This window comes from Haplochromis burtoni, unplaced genomic scaffold, assembly GCF_018398535.1.
Source record: "Haplochromis burtoni strain Fernald_Lab_line unplaced genomic scaffold, NCSU_Asbu1 Contig_89, whole genome shotgun sequence".
NCBI classification, from domain to species: Eukaryota; Metazoa; Chordata; class Actinopteri; order Cichliformes; family Cichlidae; genus Haplochromis; species Haplochromis burtoni.
This window is the reverse complement of record NW_024582450.1, coordinates 1371069-1393382: the sequence shown is the minus strand read 5'-3', so window position 1 is coordinate 1393382 and position 22314 is coordinate 1371069. Positions and strand designations below refer to the sequence as shown.

At 38.8% G+C, this 22314-nt stretch overlaps 1 protein-coding gene across 2 annotated transcripts; it reads right to left on the bottom strand.

Moving 5' to 3' along the window:
- Window positions 1-968: 968 nt before the first annotated feature.
- On the bottom strand, window positions 969-21495 carry ddhd1a (DDHD domain containing 1a). 2 transcript variants are annotated; one of them, XM_005934273.2, is made up of 14 exons: window positions 20246-21495; window positions 18823-18999; window positions 15174-15275; window positions 12078-12206; window positions 10920-11067; window positions 8715-8824; window positions 8487-8593; window positions 8138-8400; window positions 7262-7337; window positions 6883-7032; window positions 6056-6120; window positions 5783-5955; window positions 4903-5100; window positions 969-4009 (listed from the first exon to the last, which is right to left on the bottom strand). In XM_005934273.2, exons 1-14 carry the CDS (start codon window positions 20889-20891, stop codon window positions 3825-3827), a joined length of 2529 nt encoding a protein of 842 aa, XP_005934335.1. In that variant the 5' UTR covers window positions 20892-21495; the 3' UTR covers window positions 969-3824. The 2 variants fall into 2 exon arrangements, with proteins under 2 accessions (XP_005934335.1, XP_005934336.1); XM_005934274.3 differs by lacking the exon at window positions 15174-15275.
- Window positions 21496-22314: the final 819 nt, after the last annotated feature.

The window sequence follows — 22314 nt, the reverse complement described above, 5'->3', positions numbered from 1 at the left end:
GGGGAATCAGAAAGTCAGCCATCTCCTTTCTCTCCAGAGCAGCAGAACAATACCCGCTCTCCAAGTGAGATGCAGTAAAGGGCCATGAATCATCAGTGTTTCTGGCTCTGTCTTCTGATGAACTCACTGAGCTCCAATCCTCCAGCTCAGGAATCTGGGCCTTCAGACTACGGTCGGCATCAAAGCGATTTATAACCGCTCTCCTTGCAGCTCCGACCCCCTCGTCAGTGTCTGGCAGTCGACCCATTGCCTTTTATAGGCTGTGTTTTAATTGCAGAGTAAACATTTGAGTCAGCCAGATGCAGAGCAGGAGAGTCAGATGGAGAGCTGGCTTGGCTGCTGGTGATGTGGATGAGGACAGAGGAGGTATAGTGGAGGAAGCAGAGCAGTGAAGGAGGTAAGGGTAGGAGGTAGCGGGGTGCTCAGGGATTCACATTTATTGGGTTTTTTTGGCATTTGTGGTTGTAGATGGCTGTAGTACATTCCATTTTTCCTTAAAGGTATATAAGTGAACAACAGAGCAGTCATGAATATATTTAAGCATATTAATACTGCCAAAAATAGCTCAACTAGGTAAGAGCAATAGATGGAAATGACTTAAGAGGAAGGACACTGGACAGCTGGTCACTGTGGTCCTGTTTTTTTGAGTATTATCATTAGATGACCAATGACTGACCTCTTGTGGTCAAACACAGAACAACAGGGCCTTTTGTGCGTCACCTCTAACTGGTCCCATCTGTGAGCCTCGCCTTTGCAGATGTTGCTAAACTGCATTAAACTCGCCCCCAGTGGAAGCCACAACAGCTTTAATACAATGCAGGCTATTCACAATCTATAAGTCGGCTTTGTTGTTCACTTCAGGGGGCGCCTCGGAAAGAATCTGGTCTGAGTTTCAGATGAACAAACGCTTCTTTTGTCCTCAGTCTGGAAATGAGAAATGAAAGCATCGTCCTCCTCCACAAAAAAAGTTTCCAATCTCAATATTTTACTCTGATTATTAAAAGTAAAAAAAGAAGAAAAAAAAAAGACAGTTAATGAAGTACTGATTACATCCAAATTGGAATACTTTATAAAAAGGACATTTATACAGTGTTTTGGATGGCAGTTAGAATCCAATACAGGCATGAGTTATTGCACAGCTCCTGGGACATTTCTCCAGATCACCATATCCCTCATCATCCCATTTCATTAAACACACCCACAGTTTAATGTACATCCATTTCCCCGAAAGCCATTTATAAGGTCTTTAGTCTGTGGACACCTGTGCTAAACTGTTTAATTATGGCTTTAATCTGTTATTGACAAGAGTGTTGAACCTACAAAACATGTACAAGCAGACATTTCCCTGATACTTGTGGTATCTTTGACAAGACAAAAAAAAAAAAATGTATTGTTGTCATTCAAAATGTTGTACATCAAAATCTCATACAGTGAAACTTACAGCATATTTTACCAAAATTATCTTTAATGCGCTCCAGTTTCTTGCCTGTGACACATTTGAAAATAAGCCTAAATATGAAAATGTGCAAATTTTCACACAAGTTTTAGAAACAATGTTATTGTTACAACTACGTATTTGCTGTGTTGAAACTCACAATGTTTGACTCAATGAATGCGAAGCAAGAACAGCACTGTGTATTTGAAATACATATCCAGATTGTTTTATGCACCGTAACAGACGGGAAGTAAAGAATAAATAAAAAGTCAAAAACAGGCTGTGTTAAAATAGTTTCTGTGCAATTTATAGCCCATGAATGTTCAAGAGCCACCAGATCAAATACAGTAACACTTAACTACCCCCCTCCCTTATTAGACCCAGCTTCTGCACTACTTCCTGGTTACCTATCAGGTGATCTCCACAAGGCAGCCTGGTTTAAGTCAGTAGGCCTTTGTACACATAACACAGAAGTTAAAGAAACGACAGTCAGCGACAGCCCTTGTGTGGCACAGTAAAGCTGCAGCTTGCACCATAACAAATTCAAAAACAACTGATTACTACATTACAATAAGCAGAACACAAGTTAAAGTTGACAATGACAGAAAGGCTCGTCTGTCACATAAATATTTACGAGGACAGTTTCATTTCATAATCTACAGCAAATAAAATTTATTCATTAGAAAAGCCAAAAGCAATCACACGTTTTTAGTCAGAATAAAGTTTCTTGGATGTGTGTTGGCACGCAGCATTATTCTTGTCCCAACAATCCATTTACTATTAATTTGATACCATGCAAAGTGAGTAAGCACTAACTTGTGCTGAATCAGTACTTGGAATTATAGCTACAATAACCCCCATCAGTACTACTATTATATTTTTATATATAAAATTTTATGATTTTCCGTCATTTGTCATCCTTCTTTTCTATTTCAACTGAATTTGTAAGTAAACGATCAAGCTAGCAAAGTGTGAACTGTGGACAAAAAAAAAGGCAAACAAGACATTCGTTTTTATAATGAAGGTAACGTTTAAAAATTAAATAATCTACTCTACTTTTTTAACTCCAGGCCAACCACAATTTTGCCTTAGCATTAATTAAGCAGGGCATCTAATAAAGGTGACACATACAAGTTATTTGGCCACAAGCTCAAATCCCTTTTTTTTTTTCTGAGGTAACATCCAGTTTAAGATCCCCAAAGTGTCCGAAAGTTACTAGGAAAAAATATTTCTGTATTTGTTTTAAGAAAAAATACATCTAGTACCAATGATTCATCAATACAAAGCCACGCGGGCAAAAATCATCTCCATAAGTTATCCCTAAAATAGAAGCTTGTATTTAGGAGGAAATAGTGATATTGTTTCGAGTGAGTATGTAAGATTTAGATTTTAGACTATGGTTTAGATCTCTACACTGTAAGAAAATAAGTAAATACAATTTAGTCACTGTGTTTGTAAGACACATCTGCCCCCTTGGTACTGCACTATTTATCAGTGACGATTAAACACAAAGGAAAATGTTATACTCTATTTGTGCAGTATAAAACTAGTGTTTTACTTGGGCTTTATTTGGTGCACTCTATTTCAAGACTCAAATAATTGAAAATTTAAAAAAATAGAGGGGAAAAAGTACCAAAATAATAATTATTATAATAATTTGCCAAAATAATGCATTATAATTAAATCATATTATGTGTCTTTTATGTGGGAAAGTAAAGAAATATTATATATTACACATTGCCTTTGTTTGCTCCCATGGGTTTCTTAGCATGCAGTAGCTAAATATTCAACTTGAAGAAGAGAACTTTGCCAAAAATGTTCTTTTCTTTATGTTTGTGTGTGCGCACGCATTTGTGTAACAGAGAAAAACAAACAAACAAAAATATCAGACATAACTTGACACCTTAGTGACTGAGGCTTAGTCAAATGTGCCCCAAAGTTTCAGACAGAGTCTGTAGCTGAGCAAATTGACTTAGGTATTGTTTTACATGAAATCGATGGACATGATAGACACAGTTCAGCTGTCGAAATTCACACTGGGAATGAAGTTAGAAGTCTCTTCCTCTGGGTGCAACAATCACCTATGCATCAGTGCTTTTGTTCCTAAATAAGAGTTTCTGGTCCACCGGATCCACCATCAGGGTAAGCAATTGTGCAGAACGTAAAAAACAAACAAAAAAGATGAAAAGTTTGGAAGAAAGTTCTGAGTCTGTAAGTAATGATTCCCAAGTATTAAAAGTGCTTGATCGGGAGCCAAACAAAGACAGGATTTTTTTTAGTGTATTTAAGTTTGTAAGCAAGAAAAAGTAATGAACAAAGTCACTTTATGTGTCACAAGAGATGCTTTCACTCTTTCAGTGTTGTGTTCCGTTTTAAAAAGCATGCTGCCTCACTCTGGATCCGGGGTATCTGCTGGGTTAGAGGGTGTCGCCTTCTGTTTATATATGAAGGTCAACAAGAAGAGAGCTATGTCATGTGAGCACCAGTAGCTTGTGTGTGAGGTCACTGCTGACCAGTAGCGGCTCTCCACCAGACCCTCTCTGAGCTCAAAGTCAATGCGACGCTCAAGCTCCACTGCAAGACAGAAAAACAAATGAGTAAAAACAGGAAGTATCAAGACAAATGCATAATAATACATGATTAAAAACAGACACCACATGACATCAATAGCCTGCACATAAAAGATATCCATAGCCACACTGACATCTAGTCGACCGAGCACGTAGTGAGTGAAAGTGTGAATCTGCCTGGAAACCAAGGGCACATCATGCTGATAGTAGTGCCTTGTTCATCACACAGCAGACATGCCCTAGATTACTCTGCTTTATCCAGTATCCGTTAACTTCACTTACTACAAATAAAAAATCATTTTTATTTAGTATAAGGAGCTTGGAAAGAAAGTGACTGGACTTCATTACATTTCTTAAAAGACATATCACCTCTCATCCGCGAAGCTTCTTCAGTTCTAAAAAGAACTACCATGACCCTGAAGACATCATTTTTATTTATGTATTTTTTCACATTTTCATATTTTTAGACTAAACTCATTAATATCACGAATCAAGAGAACAGTAGGTTTATTTTCATAGACATCTACTCTATCCTCCTTCTTTATGCAAAGAGCAGTCGCCCCCTGCTGGCTATGAGAAAGAATGCAGGTGTAGGCCGTTTGTCACTTTCTCTGGAGGCTACAAACATCCTTTTCTTTTAAATAAAAACAAAAAACATTACTATATTACTACACTATACTATAACTATGTTACTGCATTATTTATTTATTTATCTTTAAATCTAATTTAATTAGATTTAATCTAATCTTGAGTACAGTGAACCTCAGTGCCATTTCAAAAAAAAATACTTAATAAGAAAGTTAACAGATGGATGTGGATGATATACTTTTTTGCCTTATTTACAAACCAAAAAAAAGAAAAGAATATAAACATTACTCGAGGGATAAGTGAACTTACAGGATGTGTCAGCAGTGGGTGAGGTGGGTCGAGTCAACATAGAGAGGCCGTATGCTGACTGACTTTCTGTGCGCTTTTGCTCCTCTTCTTCAACACTTGCTCCACCCTCAAGTCCCAGAGACACTGAAGGCTGGCTGTTGGAGCGGGAAAAACGTGAGAAGAGGATTCCTCCAATGCCCTTTCCTATGCTTGCTGCTCCTGTAGTGTCGGAATAAGACAGTAGATAAAGGTAAAGTGCCTATATTATGATTTCAAACTATAAATGCATTCATTATTATAAAAGGAGCATATTCCTCTCATTTCCACTTGATGGCACTGTGGAGCTAAAACTGTGATTTGAAAAAAACAAACAAAAAAACAAACAAACTCATCTTACCTACATACAACGACCTCTTAGGATAAAATAGATTCATTAATTACAGAGTACAAATAGCACAGGGATTTTTTTCCCAGCTCTCACTCTGAGCACATAGTTGTCATCAGAAATGAAAAGAACAGTCAACAACCTGCACTGATCAGCGACAGTATTACGAACATAGACGAGTCAAGTGTATAAAATTATCTCAGTACAATGCAAAGTTCAGCTGGAAATCCTTGGATCCTCGCATTCACATGGCTATTAATTCAACAGCGAAAACTCACTTAAGCATTTTTTCAGACTAACACATCAATTACCTTTTACCACAGTAGTCTGTTCCTTCAGGTTCATCTAATCTTATCCTGAAGTAGTGAACAACCACAGACACTTTGATCCTGAACAGTCATTACTCTAAACTTCCTTACAGACTATTTTTAAATTCTTTCAAAGTGTATAACTGATGCTGGATAACAAACACTTGTAATAACATAAACACATGTGCTCAGTTTGTGTTGGACTTACCCAATATGCTGGCCTTGCCCAAATTAGTGATTGACTCCCCATAGTGCCTCCGGGGTAGGACAGGTGATGTACTGGGGCTGGGGATGCTTTCTGTATCCGACGTGGGATCTTTAACAGGGTTGAGAAAAGTAGGCCTGATCTCATCATAAGTTGTGGGGTTAGTGGCGCTACACCTGATGAATACACAGACCACAAATAGTCAGAGAATAATTACTTATAAAATATTAAGAGTCCATTCAAGGAATAGCAGGGTGATAAAATTCAGATTGTTACCAGTGTATCTGAACAGGTGCAATGTTGCTATAATGTTTCAAGATGAGTGGCTCCAATCTGTAGGCCTAAAAAGGCAGTAAAACAGGAGTTATTGACATTGCACAGTGGAAAAAACAAAAAACCTAAACTCTTCAGAACAAAGCACGCTCTAAATTCATGCAGACAAAACTAAATCTTGACTTAAGCACAGTTACATTACATCCACCACATTTCATGTGCATTCAGAAAAAACGTGTGCTCACCAGCAGAGTTTAAGTTTGCTCTCACAGCTAACTTTTATCCTTTAAGTGCACTTTCCCAGACACAGAGCAGCCAAAGTGTCAAGATGGACTGCTGTAGGACTGTATGGAGATTGATCAACTTGAAATGTAACAATTTCATCAGCTAATATATTCACTTTAATAATTAATACAGCAAATGGAGGCCAATTCAGATTAATCGGAAGGGAAAAATGCACCTGCTATAAAAAAAAAAGCTTTATCATCACTCTGGGATTTTGGCTAGCTTAGCATTAGCATGCTGTCTGTGCAGATGCTTGCAAAGACCCAAAGTGCTGTTAGCAGCAAAATGCCGTTGTTTTTGTTCTGAATGTAAATAAAAATTAAAGTATCGTCCATATCTATGCTGTAAACTGCGCCACTAATTTCCTCCTCAGACACATGAACTGAAATCAGCTGTTTGTAGTGTAAATGGAACTGATAAGCCGACGCGATAGGTAAGCAGACCGATAATTCCAAAGAACTGAACTGCTGGGAACCGGTTCTCGATTTCCTTTCCTGCTCATCTATAAAGGACAAGATAGTGATGGGTACAGTAAGGGTACTGACCACAGGGTCTGTGGGATGGAAGACATTGAAGAGCCTGCTACAGATTGAGGTGGGCAAGATGTGGTCTTGGTGAACACTGGTACCAGGGCGGATTCCTCTTAGTGCCAAAAATACTGCCAGAGGAGAACCCATGCAGAAGAAATTCTCTACCTGAGAAATGAAAGGTGCCAAGATTATTTACTGTAAATGTAGAAGTCTTTCGTATTTATACAGACAGGATTTATTTGTTGTGTAAATGCCACATTTAATTTGTTTTATTTCCTATATGGACATATATTCATTTATTTTAGGAGTACAGAACATATTAGTTTAACACCTAAAAGTTTGTCAAAGATTCTTACACATTACAGTAGTGATATTTTACAAAGCAATATAGTACCTTAAATTTCAGGGCTGGGGGGGCTGAGGGTTTAGAGGCCTCAAGTGTGGCGAGTTGATTTTTCAGCTCTTGTAACCTGCAACAAGAAGCAAGTAAAGAAGCCCAAACTACACCTTATAAAGAAATTTGAAACTTCTAAACTCCAGCGTGAAAATCTCTTTCAATATTGATACCCATTGCCCCATTAACAAAAGAGGCCAGTCATCAAAAAGTCCCCTTTTCAGTCAGATCAATAAACCTTATTACAGCATTTTCTTGTCTTACAAAGTTAATGGTGCACACAATAATGGCACTGTGCACACAGCGTGATGGGCAGTGGCCAGCTGATGTATTACTCTGCAGCCCACACACACACACTAAAAACAAACAAGCAAAAATAAAACTTTAAAATAGGGCACGAGAAGAGCAGCATGCAGCACATGGCGTATTTATTTTAAATAAATATATAACTGCTCACCCAACACACACACGCGCACACACACAAAAATATTAGGCTTGATGTTAAATTTAAGGATATAAACTGAGTGACAGTAACACTGAGCCGCTGATGTTATGGCATAGATGATTAAGGGAAACATTCAGAGTAAAGTAAAGTTCAATTAATCAGATTTTTGGAGGTAAAATAAACATTTAATTATGAGCTTTTCATTAAAATTCAGTATGAGTGGCTATTTTTTTAAAAATATTTTAATAAACATGTTAAATTTAACCTATCTAATTCGACTACAAAGCTGAATTGGGGAGGGGGTTCTCAAGGCTCCTTGACATTAACCGCTTTAAACTCATATCTTTTAGGATCCAAACAGACACAACTGAACTGAACACAACTATACATACAGCCCCTGAGAGTCATTAACCTACAAAGGAAAGCTCTACCTGTTCCTTGTTTGCCTCTGCTGCTCTAAAAGGTGCCTCTCTTCATAGGACATCCAGCGAAGGTCTAGGTCCTCCTCCACAACGCGATGCTCCTGCAAACAAAACCGCACGGGATCCCAGCCAGTAATGATGTCATACGCGATGACACAGCCAAGAGAGTGAGACACGATAGACACTTTGCCACCCTTTTTCTCGAAATCAGGGTTCCGTGAACAGAAAAGTGAGTAGAGCTTGTTCAGCTCCTCTGTTAGACCCTTGGTAATCTGGAGAGGGAGAGAATGTGAAATAATGAGAAGAGACGAAGAGAGAGCACCAGGGACTCTAATTACTGAATCTGTATGACTCTTACTTCATCCCGGTAAAGAGGGCTGTTGTAATACATGATATCCATGGCACTGCTGTTGAGAAGGTCTCTCAGTCCTCTCACTTTGTCTGGTGTGATCGAGTCTACCGTATCTGCAGAAACATACCCACATCTGAGCACAAAAAAAAGAGCTAACGACAACAGACTATTGTTCATATATGCAGTCATCAAAAATGTATTTCTTCCACAAAAGACAACAACATGCATGCACACCTCCGTCCAGTGTGAGTTTGGAGCGCCACTCAACAGGCAGGAACTCCACATGTTCCTCATTGTGCTCTGAGAAGTGTTTCTCCTCCATCTTCCTCACACCTTCCCGCAGCCTAAACATACAATAACAAAACAGCATATAATGTATTTAACAACAATATTGCAGATATACAACTGAAGAGTACATTTGGGAATATGCTGTTTAGTAACCATGTCATTGTCACTTTGTCTCAGGAGCAGTTTATTATAACGACAGATTCGAAGTCTAAATCTATATAGTCTTAGTCATACGACTGTCAGACAGAAAAGAATGATGCCCATTTTACTGATGCAGCTGCTTCCCTTGTGCAGCATGCATACAAAGGCTACACTGCTATTAGCCCTATATGGGACACCATTAGCTTGCAGGATACACTAAATACACAAAGAGAGAGGGGTGAGGCAGTTGTTGGCATGGATAAATGGAGGTTGGGAGAGGCTTTTAAATGACTGCACTGTGAAAAGAGCACCTAATGCAGGTTTTGACAGGACTTTCAGTGTAGAGGAAATGCTCAAAGGTCTGAGTGCTGCTTTACAGCTTTCCCAAGTTTTGTAAGGTTTTCCTTGCTTTTAGATTGGCTTTAATGAAGACAGTCAGGTTTGGCATTTGAGGATTAGCAGGTTTACACTGTCTGATTTTGTTTTAGGACATTGTAACTGGAACATCTCACCACAATTTGCTTCATCAACATACATGTAAGAGACTGAAAAGACAAATACCTAATATTACTTCAGGTAAAAAGAAGCAACCAAAAATCAAACAAATACATCAGGTTTTCAGGATGATTGTTTCTCTTGGCTGAGAAAGTGTGTGCGCTATAATCTACATGAAGATAGAAGAAATGTTTACAATATGTTTACAGTAAACATTTACATTGCAGCTTGACTCTGTGTACTTTATCTGCTTTAACTCCTTAGTTTGTGACACAGTGACAGTTCTGCACAAGTGTAATTAAAGCTTCCACACCTATGGTCCAAGGCTATTTCAGTTATTCCCTTAGATAAAAACAGACATATGAAAGGACTGCATCTAGCTTAAGCAACATATGATCAATACTGTATACACAGCTGAACTCCAGTGAGTTTAAAAGAGAAATTCATGCTGTGATAACTTACTTTATCAGATTTCTATAGACAGAAGTGTCTATTGTGCACTGTCATTTTAAGCTCTACATAATTTACAATTTTCTAAGTTCCTCATAACAAGATATAACTTTTGAAAGACAAAAGAAACTCAGTAGGTTTATTCAAGTAAAGTATCAACACAGCATCAAGCTGACTGTTTTGTTTTTATGTGTCGAGTGCTCTATAGAAGATCCAAATAAAAGAGATACATCTTCCCACTGGCATGAAATCTGGACAGATGAAGGTTATATAACCAATAAATATATAAAACACTGAGACAGAATGGCACGACTTGATTAGGACTGGAAACATGGGCAAAAACTGTAACCACATTTTTGCCTATGTTTCCAGTCCTGGAAACAGCTGGTTTTATTCTGCAACATGAATCCTGTCATTTTTCTTTACTTACTTTTATAGAACTGCATTTCCCTGTTCTGTTGTGTCTATGTGTGTTATTTTTAAGGTTTGGTACACTGTGTGATCACACATTAACAACGCAAGTGTAAATTAACAGAACGGCATGAGCAGACCAAGAGTGAGAAAGATGGGTAGAGAAAATCAGGCAGGAGAAGAAAACAGAGTCTGCAGGAGTGGAGGGGGGAAAACTGAATGATTTAGTGGATACTGTTGCATGAGCAGTGCTTCAGTTATGCACTCTGACACTTCAGAAATGCACTAGCTACATAATTGGCAACAAAAGAAGACAGACAGGTATGTGTCAGGTTTATGTCAAATCCATCATATCACATTACAAAAAAACCACAACAAAACGATGTAAGCTTAGTTAGGAGCACAGAAACGTTAACACACAGAGAAACTATGAATCTACAAAAGAGGAACAAGAAGTGAGACTGTTTGTTTTTAGCAGAGAGAACATGAACTGTGACAGTTCCAACATTACACCACAGTATGTCCCCGGAAGACTTTTCTTACAATGCCTTTGATTTCATCTATACTAGGTTTTAATTTTATTCCGGATTCCATTGGAATGAAATTGAAAGTACTGCTATCATAAAAAGAACAAACATACAGGTATCAACTCACATTCCAGTGTTTTTAATAATGCGCCCCTGGTCCATCTTCTGTCCAATGCCATGAACCACAAAGACAATGTGCGTAGTCTGAGGGGGTCTGTCCTCGGGTGAGGCCTCCTCAACATAACCCCGATGGAGCCGCGTACCGCTGCTTGAGGCTAAAAGACAAGTAAGGACGGGGTTGGAGTTTCATTTTACAAAAGCAAGCTTTAAAAAGAAAAAAAAAACCCCAGCTATTTAAACTTAGTGTTTTCTGTAGAACATTATTTAAAAACACATTACAACTATGTTCACCAGAAAGCTATAAAAAGCTGCATTGATGGAGTCCAAAGAGGCCAGTAGGTGAAACCTGGGAACCCTGCTGTGATTGTGGCTGCCAATGTGTCAATGGGGCCAAGTGTGTCACCTTATTTAGAATCTATAATCTAGTCTAGTCATGTGTTACACAGCAGGGTAATAGAATCTACTGGACTGCTGCCTGGTTAGCACTACATGAACATCTCAGGTAAAATTGAAATAACCAGGTCCATTTTGTCCAATAACCTGAAAGCAGGAGAGATTAATGTGCTGTAGGGCTTGAAGACTGTAGATCAGAATAGAGTCATCCATCCGGATCAAACATCAATTGCTTTTTGTTATCTTTTCAGTAGCACATGGGCCCTTTAAGCACTTGGCAGATGGACACAGAGTGACCTCCTGGGCTAATCCAGTTAGGACACTGCATTTAAATACCTGATGCAAACTACAAATGCATTAATATATAGGTCGTTGTGTGCACTGGACGCTTGTTCAAGCTCACGAAATAGGAAATCAATTCGATTTTCTGACTAAACACTTGGCTTCACACATTTTATAGGCATATCCTTAGCAAAGAGGATAAACTTTATTGAAATAAAATTTTTCTCCACCTATGCAAGTGTGCATGTCGAAATCTGTAAGGCTTGAGTCAGTTACTTCATGCTAGCCTTTAGCAGATATGCTTACCATAACAATGTGTTAGCAAGCTGGTGTCGGCTGAATACTACACAGTAGAACACATGCATGTAAAGTCAAGGGATCCTAGTAATTGTAGTTTGAAATCATTTAAGCAGATATGATGGGTTTCTCTACCGTGCTTTCATCAGAAATGCTAGTAAATAAATAAAGGAAACCTTAAGTGGTTACAGACCTTTGGAGAAGCCCAGTTTCTGGGTGACTGTTCTTGCAATTTTGGAAGTTGTGGCATCGCTGTAGAGGTAGATCTCGTCCACGCTGTGCCAATCCACATGTGATCGACTCAGCTTTAGACTATGGATGGCTGCAGGGGGCAGTGAGAGAGAGGAATGAGTACATGAACAGTTAGAGGAAAGACAGGACACAAGGAGATTGGTCTGGGGGGGGGATAGAAGGAAAACTTAGGTAACAGGAAAAATCAAAATAAATCAAATTTACAAAGCAGTAATTAGGAATGTGGTGCAAATTAGCAAAAGTAGGAACAAACTAGTCTAATGGCTTGATAAAATGCAGCACAGAGCATTGATCTGCAGACAGAAAAACACATCAAACCAACACAAATTATGTTTGCAGATTTCAGCTCTGGCTTGTTGCCCTCCTTGTGCATCATCAGCTGAAGATATATTTGGTACTGATATCTACATTTAGTTCTCTTACTGTTATTTTTTTTCCTCCTGGTTCTCAATTCAAAGTGTAATGCAGTGACTAGAGCAAGTAAGAGCAGAGGTAGACTAGAGAGCAGGCACCATTTGCTACAGAAGCTAAGAGCAATAGGTGAGACTGGTTCACTCAACAGTTATTTATGTCTCTGTCCTTTAAGTGCATTGTGCAATCAAATTAATTTGAACAAGACTGGTGGAAAACTCATGCACTGGTCCAGTGCACAGTCTATTGTCTGGTTCACACACTATTGTACAGCAGCTGAAGGTCACATTTCTTCACATTGCTCGGAACCAAACTGGGAATTAAAACCCTTAAGAACAAAAAAGTATAGTACTTGGAAAAATGCCATTTTCCAGATTGTGTTCTCTAGTTTCAAACTCTTTAATATGGTCACACAAACCCTGGGGAAAAAAATGGAACTGCATTACTATTACGCAGAGAATCTAATTTCTTAAAATTTAAATGCAGTTTTTACTTAATAACAGAGTACTGAAAAAAATGAACATGTGTCACAACTATGCATCATTTCCATATTTTTATTAATTAAACATTCCTAACAAAATGGAAAGATAAATAGTAAATAAGACATCTGTCAATAAATTTGAGAATTTATCAGCTCCCTCTAATACACCTGAATTTAAAATGTGCTGATGCATCTGTTAAACTGGTCTACTGTTGCTTGGCAGGATACTTTCACTGTGGGTAGGTTTGCCTTATGGGTAATGTGATGACAAGCCCTTATTAAACTGTACTAAAGACCTGTTCACTTTGAATGTAACCAGTCCCAAGCTGAATGAATGCCTCTAAGAAATGAGGATAACTTGTAGAGATTGAAAAAAGAAACGCTTGTTGAAAAGAACAGGCAAAGTGACAGGTTGTCACTTTTATTTGGCAGATAAAAAATAGTTTGTTGTGACATTCTTTCCATTTGAGGCAATTCTTAGAAAGTTTTCTCTGTCACATATATTTCCGGTCATTTTAAAACTGCATCACCAAATACTGACAGTAATCAACAAGGGAAACGAGCAGTTCTTCTTAGAAGAGCGCCTTTTGCCAACCAGGCTGGTTTCATCTCAAACAGACTCCTTACCTCATATCTCTGTACTCAGAAGACACCATACAGGTGAAAAGGAGGGTGGCATTTGCTATAAGAGCTGCACAGTTCTAAACAAACTAGTTTGAGGCCAACTCAAACTGTTGAGACTTATCTGTAGCCAAATCCACAGTAAAACAGGAGATACTTAATAACAGGAAAAAACTAGGAAGTATGCCCAACTTCTCCACTTTACTGGTTTTATTAATATCAAAAGTTTGAGTGAAAATAGTTGACTGATGTTTAGTGCTGTAAAATAACACTTCCTGTTTTACAGTGAAAGGCAGCAGGTAAGGAAATGAAGGTAAAAGAGGAGGGGATCAAAATGTACACAGGGACAGACAGACAACCCAAAAAAAGAACTCACTGAGCTAGATCTCTAACAGCCTGTCAAGAATTACCAAGAAACACAGGATGAGAGTATTTGTTATACAGGAATGGGCAAGGAGTGAAGGAACTGGGGAAACTCTTGAAGAAAGAAACTTCATGTATGCAAGAATCTCAAATCTGGAGAGAGGTAAAAAATAAATAATGGGAATAAGAATAAAAGGCAAAATTGAAATAAAATGAAATAAACTGGCCTGGGACTGTGACATTTGTTCCTGACGAAAAGTTTCAACTTTGTTCTTGACTATGTCTTGACAAAAATAACAGATTCCTTTCATCCAGGGCCACCTCAGAGCAGCAAAGACAATCCAATTTTCATGTAATATAGCAGCTAGGCTATAGATCGGCTGCTTCAGATTTACTAGAAGATGAGGACACAGACCCCAGGACTTCTCTATTCAATAAATCCAGAACTAGGACAGTGATGGACTTGAAAGAAGCTGTTAAGGGTTATAATAGTAACTGTTCATAAATGGCTTCTCTGTTTGGCTCATCAATTGTGCTTGGGTCTCAACAAAGAGCTTTGTTCATGGCCCTTAAAGTGGGAGCTTATGATGGTGGTTCATTAATGGTACAGTCATACTGCCAGAGGACTGAGATAAAGAGAGCAAAGAAAGAGTGAGTAAGAAATGGAGAGAAAAGGAGTTTTTTCGTTTTTGTTTTTTTAAAAGACAGCAGAAGCCTTCAAAAGGCTTTTTTGAAGACTAGCTTATTTATTCCATGTCTACTGGCATTAGGGATCTTGCTCTGGTAGTTGAGTGAACCCTGTTGTCTACTCACTATTCCAGCAAGGAGATGAAAGACACATATGCAGGATTCCCCAAAAAGCAGCAATGCTAACAACTATAGCACAAAACTCTTAAGTATATGCACAAAGGAAGATGTTCTAGCAACTAGGCCCAGTTAAGGCTGCAGCACAGAAAGCAGCCTAAATTCCCTTTAAAACAACTGCTAACTGAGCCTAGGTCTAGTTTTTAAATAGTCAAATTATTTCAAAAGTTTGAACCACACAAGAAAGAAAACTCAAGTTTCAAAGAGACCAAGCTGCTATAAGAAGGGGATACAAGCTAGATCTAATACACCAGATTTTTTAGGGGGAAGAAAAAATAAAATTGTATTTTACAGTACCTTGGCAGCGTTTGCGCTTGTGACATGTAGGTTTAGTACTCGTCTGATATCCACTCCATTTGAACAGAAAAGGGAGGTAGAAAGGGGGCAGGTGGGAGAGAACTAACAACCAACAGTGAGTGAGTAATGGCCATTACCCTGGTGTCACACAGACTACTGCTGTCATCACTCTTGAACAAGTAGCTCTATCAAGTAGTGCTGCAGTCAGGTTACCACTTTAACCAGGACAGACTAAGAGTCTGCGCTGGTTACCGCAGTGACCTGGTGGCTATAGGAAATGTCCTGATACAACGCGAACTTATTGTGAGCCTTCAGGCCGAAAATGCAGCACTGTTTGACATGTGCTATAGACGACATTTTTACACTTATCAAAGAAGTACAGAGAATATCTACACATGGCATGACTCTGACTATACAGGCTACAAATCCCCATTATTTCTTTTTGTTTACGTGTACTACATAAGTTCATGTCTAACAGCATTAACAGTACTTATTTTTCCATTTCACTTAATGAATAATTCATATGTTCCTATTTATAACCATTTTGAGGAGGTGATGCTGAAACCAACCTACTGACTACATTTTTACAAAGAGCTCTGAATAAGTATCTGGGAGATTATCTCCAATGCCTCTCTTACCTGGAGGAGCACAGATTAGAAGATGTATTTCTTTCCACTGTGAATAATCTAATTGCTTTGTATAGGATTTAATTAGTTAGAGATAAGTAGGTGTTTTAGTTTAATTGCAAGCGCTTAGAAGTGGTGAGAATGAGGATAATTTACTGCCATATCTTATTGGATGACTGATCTAATTTCATTTTCTCCTTCAATAAATGAGTGTCAGCTTGTGAAAACAGCCATGTAAAACCACACACTTATGTCAACTGTTCGATAGAAACTAAAACTTGGTTATTCATAATATTTTATCATGACTGGGTAATTTTTTCTCTATTGATTTTATTACTAAATTTATGCTAGTATTTTAATTAGTAAGAAAAATGCTACGTGACAAAATCAGTTCCACAAACATGTAGGCTTTCTCAAATTTGTTAATCAAATCAGCAAGTGCACAAGACATGTCTCACTAAAACATTCAATCAAAGACAACACAGACATCAGACTTGCAAATACTGGTAGAGGTGAAAAGCTGTGGAGGACAGAACTGCTGAGTGTATGGGAGGGTTTTGTTATAAAAGCTACCAGTAATGTGCATTTGGGTATTACAGCACTGATGGATCCATTCATAACTAAGTGGTTCCTTATGATTGAGATACCGAGTATGAGAGGAAGCAGTCCAAACAGGTCACAGTGAACTGATAACCTTCATCTGTTCTGCATCATATAATATAAAACTATCTTTGCGGATAAGATAAAACAAATCCCTTTACCAACTCTTTGTTACAGTAGGCTGTGAATGTAAACACTGTAAAACGGACTCTTCCTGCCAAATGACTTCTTTGTTTGTATCCTAAGCACAAGTCAGTACCATACATCTGTCAAATGTACGCTATGTTATTAAGTGTGAATTTTCTGTTTCTTTTAAGTATGTATCAGTCATCAATTATCCCATGGTGTTCCTACACTCTGGTGTTTAATAAAATGTAGCAGAATATGCAGCACACAAACTAACTTATGAGGCTTGCCTACGTCAAACGACACACACTGCATTGCTCAAAGATGACACAGTGTCCAGCCTGCACGCTTTGTTTTTTCCCTGACGTCTTTTAAGGCTGACATACTGGACACGCCCTATAGTTTTTACTACTGGCTTACACCAGTGATCACCATCTGCGATTCCTGTCAGCTTAAGACTCAAATCACAGCAGGCACTCTTTGAAGAAAGTGTCAAACGGTAACAATAAAAAAATAAATAAAAAAAAAATAAAAAATTAGGGGGTGATGCTATTGTTTAATTTTCTATAACAGTAAAAATCACAATGAATCTTCACTTCATAAAATACACCATATCACGCATGGGTGACACATCAGATTTAACTCTTCCTTGTTTATTATTTAAGAAGAACCAGCAGAAGCAGTATATCAGCCCATATTTTGCACTTGCACCACAATGATGACGATGTACCTGCAGAGCATACTGGTATGCCTACCATGTCTTCTGCTGCACTAACATTTAGTCTACGCTAGGGAACACAATAAAAATAGTAGCAATAGGTAAAGGAGACAGCGATATCTTGGGGAATGTATTTACTGCAGTACTGTCAGGGATTGCTGCCTTATTGAATGACGCTAGCCCTTATTGTTGTCAGGGCTTCAAATGATTAGTTTCAAGATAAAACATATTTCTTTAAAAGCTGCCTGAAGGAGGAACTCAAACAAGGTGAATTATCAGGAGCTACCATTCACTTTCCCTTCATGCTTTTACAAATATAAGAGGAAAATACTTTTTTTTTTCCCCATGCAGATCTTGAACGTTGCCAAGATACGCACTACATGAATGCACATGCAAATGATGGTTCTTTAGGTTTTATTAACATATATATCTTACGTATGGCTTTCAAAGGGTGAGTAGGTTATTCTCCCTTGCAATAGTACATTAGACAAGTTAAAGTCTTATGATCTGCGCATTGAGTAATGGAGAGTCTGCCAAGTGTCACAAAACCAATTTGTGTGGCCTTGTACATTATTTCTCTCACCTTGCAAATAACTGGACTTTGAGCCTTCTTTCCACTAAGACTTTATACACTTGCATCCATATACTTCTAAATCTCTTAGCGTCCGTGTACACAATGCGTGTCAAACATGAGCGACTTTATATCGTTTTCTCTTATATGTCTTGAGATTAAATAAAAATTGAAGAAAAATAGTGACATGTAATGTCACTAAGATTGAAGCAAGGTATGCAATGTAGTACACAAGTCCCAGATTACCTTGGTGATATTGTGAGTCTTGTTTTTACAATAAAGACTAAACTTTTCCCACCATCTTTATCAGCTGCTGCATGCTTTTCTCTCTGCTTTTGCTCTATTTATCACACACCCACACACTTATCACCAGTGAAGGTCCTGTAGATCTGGCTGCGTAAAGGAGACTGCTGAATCAAAGAACCCCTTTCTTATTGCCTTTCACAGCTAAATGCTGCTACATTTCGCTTGAGCCAGCCCTCAGAGGAGGACCAGCCAGAACGTACGAGTTGCACCTGCTATATACTAGAAGGGTGACATGACAAAACCTACACCCACATGAATGGACACACCTGCCTCATTCATTTCAACTGAACGTGCATCTACACTAGCAATTTTGAGCTGTCTCAAAATTGCTCATTTATGACTCTGGTTACTTTTATTCTAGTTTCACTGTTTCACAGATTTGGTGCGTTTTTCACTGACTTACTTTTTAAAGGAATTTATAACCAGCAATGGCTATGAGAGCATTTAATCTTCTCACTTGCATTCGCAGTCATCAGTAGATGCATTGGAAGGTTATTACTCAACGACATTCTGGCTAATGCAACAATCAGCATCAGATTAAGCTATGATCTAGTTAATAAGTTCATTTATTGTGTTAGTTATAAGAATGGATGCTTCAGTGCTGTGTTCTTTAACGCATTTTTGTCTTTAAACGCTTTATATTACAGAATTTACTGCACCAAGGTTAAGGCTGTCCTGCCCTTGCCCTTCCCCAGAGCTCACCATCTTTACTATCAATGGTCCTGGGAACCAAATCCATCTCAAAGGTATCCTGCACGTGTTGCCCACGGAAATGGTTAAGGTGCTCCCGTTCGATGAGGTCGCTTTCGTCTTCATCTAATGGCAACCAAGTACCATCGATAAACCACTGGCCTCTCATCACTGGGATATGGTCTTGTTCTGTAGGACAACAGCCATTATCTAGTATCAAATCCAAAACAAAACAAATAGCTCCTGCATGGATGGGAATCATGAAATTTCAATTTTTGGCAGGGAATAAATATATTTTTTATTTAGCAAGTAGAAATGAAAGTAAGTCAGTTTCTGGAAACTGAATCCTTTCGTTGTAACTCAACAAGTCTGACAAATCCTGGGGGGCAAAGTCTCAGTGGTTAATGCAGAGAGGCCATGTTTGATTACAGTCTTGAGTGACATCATTAAGTAATTCTCTGGTGGTGAATAAGAGTGTAGGATCTTAAATTAGGCTGCCTTAGAAAGAGAACTTCTCTCTCTCTACAGAGTGAGCCTGTTCAAAGTCTGTCTATTTCTATTTAAAGACAAAGTGTTCTAAAGCTAATGTAGACACATAGACTGACAGTAGGTACAGTTCAGTCAAGTAAGTTTGTTAGGCGTGTCGGCAATATGCCAAACTAAAGCTAAGAACTATTTAACACAACCTTGATTTTTATTTTTTAATTTTCTAAATATTCTGATGTTTTCTATCTGATAGTATATCAATGACCTTTATACATGTTCCATTGTGTAAACTAATCTCTCACTTGGGAACTGATATGCTTTGGATGACTATTCAAACGTCCTCCTTTAGTATCTATTTCACATTCTTAACTGTTAACGTAGCCGTCAGACCACACTGAAAGAGTACAGAGAGGGTCTCAATGCATCCACAGCATCAACAACTGTGAAAATAACCTCTTCTGTAAATGTCATTTGAAATTAAGCTTCAAAAGACCCAGTTAGCCATGAACCCTATTCATTCAGGTCAGGTTTTCCAAAGCTCTATAGCAACTGCCTTCCTTTGTTCCCTGCCTTTTCCTGGAAATATCCACGAATTAGTTAATGCAGATCAGCTGAGCTCAATACACTGACATCCAGAAAAAAAGGCCAGATGAAGTACTTAGCTTGCAAGAAAACAAAAAAAAAAGAAAAGACAACTATGCAGTCTACAGTAAAAGTCTACAGAAAATGTATACTCAGCTACAGGTTTAACATTTAAACTAGAACCTTTTACAGAACAGTGTGAAGTGTTTTGTAAGCTAATATATTGCAGATCTCTGTAGTTTTCATAACATCTACGTGAGGTTTGACTAATAGAAGTTGTGTTTCTTATTCTCTACCAGGAGCTACTTTACATGTGACTGATGCAGAGGTGATTTAATTTGGGTTGCATTGGGGTGATTATACTTACGTTTCCAGTAGACAGGATAGCATTGTCTCTGTATTATATCAACCTGATAGAGTCCTCCTCGCACACACACTGACTCTACATTGAGTTCAATGCTTTCAGCGTCCCTCTCATCAGAGGACACGGTGGATGTGTCCAAGGACCCGCGGCCTCCGTGCACACTGCTGGTCCTCGTTTCTGCTGGCACTGCACCGTTCATCCCTGTGCTCTCCAGCTCTCTAGACCCGCTCTCCTCCTCTCTTCCACTGGCCTGGGGGCATGCTGCACCGGGGTTCAGCTCGCAGTGTTTCCGAAACATTAGCTCAATATTAAGTGAATCGTGGCCCAAAAAGGGCTTCCAAGTTTTTTTGTCCTCTTTGTAAAACCACCGCACTTCCTCCGGACCGAGCTCCGTGACCACCTCGTTGAATCTATGTCTGGAGCTGTTGGATCTAGATCTCTTTCTTCTCTCGAACAGAGGACCGGTGTTATTCCCATAGTTGTCATACTCGGGAGAGCTACTGCTGAGGTAGTCTTCCTGGGAGTTCAGATCCAACACCAGACCGCCTTGAGCGCTGTGATGTCTGGCGTGTAAAAGCGGCAGCTGCCCTTCCAGTCCCGACTGGACTGAGGACATCCCAGCCTGCAGTGTTTCATCGTCGAGACTCATCTCGTGACAGCACGAAAACACATCGCTTCTCAAAACCCACTCTTTGTTGCCGGTAGTGTCAGCGCTGACCTTTTAGTATAAAAAGAGCTTAATTGAGGGATTTTGGTTGTAATGTTGATGCTGCTCATAACTATCCAAGAAACCCGACCTCAGCGCTGTGCTCACTGCACCTTCAGAAAGCGGTTACTGCTCCGCGGCAGCTATCGTCAGGCTTCATATTAGTCCAAAAATGAAACTTTCATAAAAAAACACGCCTAGACCAACTTCCATCACATTTCCTGAGCGCACCACAGCGGTCGCTACATCACCTTGTTAGCCCAGCTTGCTAGCTGGCTAAGCTAATACCGGCTGGAGAACTCGGAGAATTGCGTATTAGCGAATCTGCAGCGATAAAACGAGAAACGAGTTTTCTTGTCCTTTAAGTGAAATAAAAACATGTCAAACCACTTTCCTGTTATCGACTTGCTGTAACGCTGCTTGACAAGAGTAAATATTACCGTCACTATACTTTGAGTGTTCCGGGTCACTGTGGAATTTCCGATTCATTCGTTGACAAACAAATCTCGCATAGTGCGCTAGCATGCGTGTGCTTGACAGCAGGTCACGGGATCCATGAACGCGCACGTAGAAACTGTGAGAACATTACGTCACTCCGCCCTCTGTTTAAAAACTGAATTGTTCTTATCGTGCACTAGATGGAGATAGAAACCTATAATAGCCGTTGGGCACGAGTCTATTGCAATGATCGTGACAATGCTCTAATTCCCACTAGATGACAGTAAAGACTTGTTCATTTTAAAGAGATTCCTAATATCACCGCTTTAGGAACTGTTTAAGGAACTGCAAGTTTACACTTTCAAAACACATTTCTATACACAATTAACTATTATAGGGACATATTAATAGAAACAGTTGACAGTGTTGAATGCCCTTTAAAAGTCTGACACATATGACACATTAATGCAAAAAAAAATAATCATATATAAGTGTTCAAATGACTTGAGATCTGGTGACTGAAAAGGACATAGCAGGTCACCTAATTTTAAGATCCATCAGACTATTCTGTACCCCTCTCGTGCCTTGTGGATGGGGCCATTGTTATCCTGAAAGAGGACCATCAGGTCATCACTCTGAACAAGTCTATGCTAATTTACACTGACTCTGAGTTCAGATGTTGCCTTATTTGGTGTCTGTGCAAAATATAGGTTAATAAAGTAATTACAACAAAAATGGTGCCTGCTGACTGCCTTTCAGTCATCAGATCTCTAGTCCTTTGAACACCTATATATGATTTTTTTTTTTTTTGCATCAATGTGTCAACAGCTATCTCTACCACCGTCTTCAAAATAATACATGTGGGAAGATCTTTTAAAGGTATGGTGTTCATATCTCTTTTTAATAATATAAAGTATCAGTGATCCTG

Coding starts and splice junctions, on each gene's coding strand:
- ddhd1a (XM_005934273.2), bottom strand. CDS start 20,891: ATGAGTCTCGACGATGAAACACTGCAGGCTGGGATGTCCTCAGTCCAG. Junction 7,033..7,261: donor CCCCAGCCCTGAAATTTAAG/GTACTATATTGC, acceptor TTCATTTCTCAG/GTAGAGAATTTCTTCTGCAT. Junction 4,010..4,902: donor ACCCACTGCTGACACATCCT/GTAAGTTCACTT, acceptor TCTGTCTTGCAG/TGGAGCTTGAGCGTCGCATT.